The 8,467-nt window shown below is 44.2% G+C and overlaps 1 protein-coding gene across 1 annotated transcript in view; it reads left to right on the forward strand.

The window, feature by feature from the left end:
- rbl1 (retinoblastoma-like 1 (p107)) overlaps window positions 1-5,596 on the forward strand; it is a 62,702-nt gene extending 57,106 nt beyond the window's left edge. The window contains exon 16 of the mRNA XM_043709996.1: window positions 5,583-5,596. Coding sequence (XP_043565931.1) covers window positions 5,583-5,596 — 14 coding nt within the window. The remainder of the gene's footprint in view (window positions 1-5,582) is intronic.
- The last annotated feature ends 2,871 nt before the right edge of the window (window positions 5,597-8,467 follow it).

Below are 8,467 nucleotides of genomic sequence, written 5' to 3' on the forward strand. Positions count from 1 at the left end.
CATTTATCTGAATTAAACTCCATCTGCTACTTCTCAGCCCATTGGCCCAACTGGTCCAGATCCTGTTGTAATCGGAGGTAACCCTCTTCGCTGTCCACTACACCTTCAATTTTGGTGTCATCTGCAAACTTACTAACTATACCTCTGATGTTCACATCCAGATCATTTATGGTAATGTTGAGGTTAATTGGTTGGAACATAACGTGTATGAACCCCAACTGGAAAAGTCTTTGTATGTCGATGGGTTCAGTTTTCCATGATGGCACAGCACAGAAGAAGGCCACTTTGCCCATCTGCCTGATACTTCCCCACTTACCTGCCATAGTTGTGCCTTCCCATATTTATCCAGCTCCTTTTTGAACATTCCAGATCATGACCACCTTCTGCCTAGAATCTAACCTCATCTTGTCTTGGCACCTCCACTGTGATCCCAAGCCATCAGGATGTTCATGTGGTGTAAGGGTGTGTTTAATGGCACAGAGACTCACTCGGTCTCTGGTACCAGGAGATACCTGATGTGAGATGCCAGGAATCTATTTGTTGCTGCTAAACATTATTCACGTGTGAGCACTTTGAGATATTTGCACAGAGTTATACAGAGCTACACAGAGTTATACAGAGTTATACAGAGTTACACAAAGTTACACAGAGTTACACAGAGTTACACAGTGTTATACAGAGTTATGAGCTGAAAATGTGTTGCTGGAAAAGCGCAGCAGGTCAGGCAGCATCCAAGGAACAGGAGAATGGATGTTTCGGGCATAAGCCCTTCTTCAAGAAGTTATACAGAGTTACACAGAGTTACACAGAGTTACACAGAGTTACACAGAGTTACACAGAGTTACACAGAGTTATACAGAGTTATACAGAGTTATACAGAGTTATACAGAGTTACACAGAGTTACACAGAGTTACACAGAGTTATACAGAGTTATACAGAGTTACACAGTGTTACACAAAATTTCACAGGGTTATACAGAGTTATACAGAAGCTGTATAAACATAAATATCTAATTAGTGGGTTTTGAGAAGACTTGTAGCTCAGGTTGAGGTTCTGGATGTAGGTTTGTTCACTGAACTGGAAGATTTGTTTTCAGATGTTTCGTCACCATACTAGGTAACAATTTCAGTGAGCCTCTGAATGAAGCACTGGTGGTGTAGCGCTTTCCATTTATATGTTTAAGTTTACTAGGGTTGTTGATGTCATTTCCTGTTCTTTTTCTCAGGGGTGGTAAATGGGATCCAGGTCGATGTGTTTGTTTTTAGTTCCAGTTGGAATGCCATGCTTCTAGGAATTCTCATGCGTGTCTCTGTTTGGCTTGTCCTAGGATGGATGTGTTGTCCCAGTCGAAGTGGTGTCCTTCCTCATCTGTATGTGAGGATACTAGTGAGAGAGGGTCATGTTTTTTTTGTGGCTAGGTGATATATTCATGTATCCTGGTGGCTAGTTTTCTGACTGCTTATCCAATGTAGTGTTTGTTACAGTCCTTGCAAGGTATTTTGTAAATGACAGTAGTTTTGCTTACTGTCTGTATAGGGTCTTTCAAGTTCATTAGTTGCTGTTTTAGTGTGTTGGTGGGTTTGTGGGCTATCATGATGCAAACGAAGTTGCATTAGAACATTATTTCAACGAGCCAATACACACTGCAGCACAGAGGAACTACAAAGAGCAGAGGAAAATCACCTTTACAGTGTATTAAAAAAGAATGGGTACCCAATGAACACAGTCCGCCGATTTCTCAGCAACAAACCCAAGCAAGCAGTCCAGAAACCCTCGTCACTCTCCCCTACATCAAAGACATCTTGGAAATGACTGCCAGATTACTCAGACCCCTTGGCATCATGGTAACCCACAAACCCACCAACACACTAAAACAGCGACTGTAACAAACACTACATTGGACAAACAGACAGAAAACTAGCCACCAGGATACATGAACATCACCTAGCCACAAAAGAAACATGACCCTCTCTCACTAGTATCCTCACATACGGATGAGGAAGGACACCACTTCGACTGGGACAACACATCCATCCTAGGACAAGCCAAACAGAGACACAAGAATACCTAGAAGCATGACATTCCAACTGGAACTCTATCAACAAACACATTGACTTGGATCCCATTTACCACCCCTGAGAAAAAGAACAGGAAATGACATCACCAGAGGAAATTACATCACCAACCCAAGGAAACCTAAACACATAAATAAAAAGCAGGCCAGACCACCAGTGCTTCATCCGGAGGCTCACTGATGATGTCACCTTAGTATGGTGATGAAACGCCTCAAAACAAACCTTCCAGTTCAAATTTACATCCATAAATATCTAATTCCAAAAGAAAAACTTGGCTATGAATTGAAGCTCCTTGTCAATTTTAAAAATAAATATTAGCAAACTGGGTAATTTACCTTATCATTGTACGCAGTAGCTGAGGTCTGAGGATGTCATTTAAACTTAACAGTAAGTCACCTGATGGGGTGAAAATTGGGAGAGGTGGATAAATTTGGGGTAACGTAGGTTAACAATGGAATGAAAATTGGGCTGTTGCTAAGAGTATGAGGACCTGAAAGAGTTAATACTGAGGAGTGCATTGAGCAAGATGATGATGTCACTTGGTCCTGTGGGTGGAAATGTTTGGGATCTGAAAGGGGTGAGGATCTGATATTGGGTCTTCCTCATAGACTCTGTAACAGTGTTCGTCATTCCAATGGAAGCTAAAACACTGCAATATTTCCTGTTCAATATAACAATCTCTCCCCATTAGAGCAATTTGTCTTCAGCCATACTCAGCTAAGGAGACTCTCCAGATATTTCAAAAGGAAGGGGACAGCCCACCCAATGGTGACACATGGCCTGGGTTTACCCCCTCCCTTGGGGGAGAGGGGGGGTGCAGAGTATGACACTGATCTGATTGGCTGTTTCCTGTTGAATCGGTCTGTCAGTGTCTGTAAGGAGGAAACATGATGTGGAGGTGCTGGTGTTGGGCTGGGGTGGACAAAGTTACAAATCACACAACACCAGGTTATAGTACAACAGGTTTATTTGGAAGCACTAGCTTTTGGAGCGCTGCTCCTTCATCAGGTGGTTGTGGAGCAGGACCATAGGAGACAGAATTTATACCAAAGGATTACAGTGATAGAATGATATATTGAACAAACCTGGATTGTTAAATCTTTCATCTGTTAGAATGGATTTGCTGGTTTTAGTTTATTAATGTGTAAATCCCAGAACTTCTTTTAAGTCATGTTCTCAAGATAATTTAAGGTTTTATAACAAAAGGTGACATTTCAGTTCAGACAATGCATTAAAAGTGTGAGTCAGACCAGTCTTGAGTCAGACTGGTTCTATTGCCAAAGTGTGTGTGTGTGTCTGTGTGTGCGCGCATGCAGGAGAGAGAGAGACAGAGTGAGGGTGTGCATGTGAGGGTGGGCGTGTGAGTCTGAGTGCATGTATACAAGCTTGGTAAAGTGTGTGTGTGTGTGTGAGATGGGGCACATGCCTGTGAGAAGGTGTGAGCATAGGTGTGAGTGTGGGAGGTGTTTGAGTTAGTTCGAGTCTAGAATCACAGAGTCAGAGTCATACAGCATGGAAACAGACCCTTCAGCCCAACTTGTCCATGCTGAGCAGGTTTTCCAAAGTAAACAAGTCCCATTCACCTTTATTTGGCCCATATTGCTCTAAATCTTTCCTGCTCATGTACCTGTCTGAATATCTTTTAAATGTTGTAACTGTACCAGCCTCCACCACTTCCTCTGACAACTTGTTCCATAAACGCACCACCCTCTGTCTGAGAAAGTTATGCCTCAGCTCCCTTTCAAATCTTTCTCCTCTCATCTTAAACTTATGCCCTCTAGTTTTAGACTCCCCCACCCTGGGGTAAAGATTTTGGCTATTTGCCCTATCCATGCCCCTCATGATTTTAAAAACCTTGAAAATGTCACCCCGCAGTCTCTGGTGTTCCAGGGAAAAAAGTCTCAGCCTCTCCTTATAGCTCAAACGCTCCAGTCTTGGTAATATCCTTGTAAATAATTTTTGGACCCTTTTCAGCTTAATAACATCCTTATTATAGAACTGGTTTGAAACATTAACTCTGATTTCTCTCCACAGACACTGCCAGACCTGCTGAGTTTCTCCAGCAATTTCTTTTTTTGTTTCAGATTTCCAGCATCTGCAGTTTGTTACTAAACTCCTGTGGGATAGTTTCAGTAATGTGCTGTCTGGGAGAGTGATGGTATGTAAACTGACCACTGCAACACACAACTGGAAGCAGCAGGAACGGAACCAATACATTCCAGAGACACAGTACAGCAGCGTTTCACGGGAAACTCCAACAAAACTGAGAATGTCACCCAGACAGGGGACAAAACATTTGCAAAACAACCTCCCAGCTTGATGACCATACCCACAACAGTGTGGACAATAGAATTAGATTTTTAAAACATATTACAAATTTTCTTCACGTTCTGCAATAATGCTCAGGTAGTCAGGCCAAATGGTCACTGAGTATGAGTTACTGAACTGTTGGAGGAATCCCATTTAAACATTTAATGTTGTCAGTGTGATGTGATTTGTCAGGCGGGGTTTCTAACCACAACTTTGGCTAATTATCTTCTCTCTGCCATCCAAAACTTACAGATGTTCCTGTGGTACATCATCACAACGTTGCAGTGTCACAGAGTTCCCAAGTAATGAACGACTTTGCCAGTGCAGGGCTACCCTGAGGGTCATAAAAGGAGCTGCCCCCCCCCGACAACAAACAAAAACAAAAGGAATAAATGATGGCTCTCTTTCCAGCCTGAAACTGGACTCCGGGCTATAAGCTGGGATTTAAAACGGGAAGTTGCCTGTTTTGTGTGAACCACTTTCACAGTGAGTGAAACAATGATTCTGTCGTTGAGAAGCTCTCACTGTGATCCTACTCTCCCTGTGCCATTCTCACCTGATTTTCAGGGACTGTCAGTTGTTCGAGTCGTAGAGTTCTAGAGCACAAAGACAGGCCCTTCGGCCCAAACTGGTCCATGCTGACCATACTGCATGGATAATCGAAAGTCTGTGACTCAGTAACATGGAAGACCCTGTGGATTATGCTGCAAAAGATTTGGACATCAAGGAAATATCATCACAATCCTGCAACTCTTTGTGATGATGTAGCTGATACTGTCTTGAGGAGGAGGTCTGAACGAGGGCCATGCCCACAAGGCTGTGCCAGTCGCTGTAACCAGGACAAGCTGGGACTAACTCACCTTATTGAAGATAAACTCCTCACTGGTGTAAGTATCAAATGCCACCTTGATGGAACACTCCAACCTCTGTCCCCTTTGTGATGAAACTAAACGGTTAGTTATAGACACCCTCCATCTGTCTGTGGATGGTCATCAGGCCATTGTCCATTCCATTGCAAACCCATTGACAATCTCTCCAATTCCACAAACACAAAGGAATGAAAAGCTGCACAACTAATGCCAAAAAAAAACTCTGTTCAAACCACATTCGGTCAGTTACAGATTTGGGCTTCTTTAAATGTTGGAGGGGTCTCCCTTGGATTTGTTGAACAATTTCTCAAATCTTGTCACCCAAAGGCTCCTCGTACTGAAGAACTGTAATAGTTCAGGTTTTGGCAAACTAACACAGTAAGCCTGAGCATGAGCAAGTGTGGAACAGGGAGAGTAAGTGTGGAGTCAAGAGCAAAGTCCTTGACAGTGAGCAAACAGGAACACAGCTCAATGCTCCACTGGGTGCAGCCAGACCTGAAGGGGAATGCCTAAATTATGTTGACCATCACATCCTTTCAACTCTGTTTTTCTTGGTCTTTAGGGTGAGGAGGTGAAGGTTGTAACAGTGAAGTGGCGAGCGTGATGGTTTTATTGGGTAGTGCTGCAGCTGGAGGACGTGTTTTTGAAATTTAAAGCAGCAATGACCACAGTTATCTGTGTAAAACAAAAAGATCAAGAGGGAAAGCATGAGAAACTCTGATAGAAGAGAGAATGGCAAAGAACCATAGAGGAGGGGTTCCTCCTGGGCATGAGCAGATTGTACCGGTCTGTGTGTCCTTCCCCTCCTGGCTCAGTCTGGGATTGCCACATGGATAGGGCGGTAAACAGTACAGTGGACAAACCCATCACCTGCCTTCCACAAAAGGACAAACACACCAGTGACTTTGATCAGTCACAATGAATGTTTATCTCAGTACTGGGGCACTGATTACAAGTAGCACCATGCTTATTTACTCAGTGTCAAAAGACATCATAAAAAGTAAATGTTTAACAGTTTAATGTGAACTTCAATGAGAACCGCCAGAGTGACTGAGAGAGAACACTGTGCACCGATAACAGCCTGAAAGCATCAGCCTTGTTCACCTGTCAGCCTCCCACAGAATGACTCACCTGGAAACATTGGGTGAAACCATGGAAAGATAAAACTGGGAAAATATCCAGGAAGATTGATTAAAGTATAAAGAAAATTCCTCCAACGTGAGAAGAAACATTAGAGATGCAAAGGCAGTCAGAATGTGAGAGAGAAAATGAACATGGTCCCGGTTGTTAGAGATGGGTCCTCTCAGCTCCAGGATATCTCGACAGGAGTTCCTCAGGGTAGTGTCCTAGGCTCAACCACCTTCAGCTGCTTCATCAAAGACCTTCCCTCCATCATAAGGTCAGAAGTGGGGATGTTCACTGATGGTTGTACAATGTTTAGCACCATTCATGACTCCTCAGACACTGAAGCAGTCCATGTTCAAATGCAACAAGATCTGGATAATATCCAGGCTTGGGTTGACAAGTGGCAAATAACCATCACGCCAAACAATTACCAGACAATGACTACACCAGTAAGAGAGAATCCAACCACCACCTTGACATTCAATGGCATCATCATCATTATCATCATCATCATGATCACTGTCAATAGTCTGAGGTTGCAGGATTTTGACCCAGTGAAGGAATGGTAATATATTTTCAAGTCAGGATAGTGAATGTCTTGGAGGGGATCTTGCAGGGGGTGGTGTTCCCTTGTATCGCTGCCCTTGTCCTTCTAGATGGAAGTGGTTGTGGGTTTGGAAGGTGCTGTCTGAGGATCTTTGGGTGAATTTCGCAGTGCATCTTGTAGATAGTACACACTGCTGCTACTGAGTGTCAGTGGTGGAGGGATTGGATATTTGTGGATATGGGGCCAATCAAGCGGCTGCTTTGTCCTGGATGGTGTTGAGCTTCTTGAGTGTTGTTGGAGCTGCCCCCATCCAGAGCAAGTGGGGGGTATTCCATCACACTCCTGACTTGTGCCTTGTAGATGGTGGAGAGGCTTTGGGGAGTCAGTGGTGACGGCCTATTAATATTATCTCCAGACTGTTATTCTGAACACTGTGATGTTTTGGGGTTCAAATCCAGCCACAACATATGGTGGAATTTGAATTCAGTAAAACTCTGGAATTAAGTGTCAAATGATGAGCATGGATCCATCGGCATTTGTTGGGAAAACCCCACCTGGTTCAGTAATATCCTTCAGAGAAGGAAATCTGCCCTCCTCATCCAGTCTGGCCTATGTGTGACTTCAGACCCACAGCAATGTTACTGACTCTTAACTGCCCTCTACAATGGCCCTATAAGCCACTCGGTTCAAAGGAATCTAGGGAAGGGCATTAAATAGTGGCCAGCCAGCAATGGCCAAGTCCCATGAGCGAATTAAAAATAAAAAGGCCAGCTACTTGCTGCAGTATTCCCAGCCTTTGACCTGCTCTTATAGCCACTGTCCTTACTTAGCAATTCTAGTTCCATTTTTTTTAGGTTAGATTCCCTACAGTGTGGAAACAGGCCCTTCGGCCCAACCAGTCCACACTGACCCTCCAAAGAGTAACCCACCCAGACCCATTTCCCTCTGACTAATTGACCTAACACTGTGGGCAATTTAGCGTGGCCAATTCACCAGACCTGCAAATCTTTGTGACTGTGGGAGGAAACCGGACCACCCGGAGGAAACCCATGCAGACACGGGAAGAATGTGCAAACCCCACACAGTCACCAGAGACTGGAATCGAACCTGGGACCCTGTTGCTGTGAGGCAGCAGTGCTAACCACTGAGCCACCGTGCCGCCCCCAATGGCATACCCACACGAAACTACCCCAGCATCCCGTGGCCAAACACTTCAACTCCTCCTCCCACTCCCCAATTTTGTGCATGATAACCCCCAGGTTGTTGATAATGGGGGATTCAGTGATGACAATTGCATGTCAAGGGGTAGTGATTAGAATGTCTCTCATTGGAGATGGTCATTTGGGTCGTGTGAATGTTATTGTTATTTTTCAGCCTGAGGAGAAAGTGAGGACTGCAAATGCTGCAGATTAGACTCAAGAGTGTGTTGCTGGAAAAGCATGGCAGGTCAGGCAGCATCCGAGGAGCAGGAGAATTGATATTTCGGGCATAAGCCCTCCACAGGAATGAGGGTTGTGGGCTGGGGCGGACCAAGAGATAA

The sequence above is a fragment of the Chiloscyllium plagiosum genome, chromosome 20 (genome assembly GCF_004010195.1).
Source record: "Chiloscyllium plagiosum isolate BGI_BamShark_2017 chromosome 20, ASM401019v2, whole genome shotgun sequence".
NCBI classification, from domain to species: Eukaryota; Metazoa; Chordata; class Chondrichthyes; order Orectolobiformes; family Hemiscylliidae; genus Chiloscyllium; species Chiloscyllium plagiosum.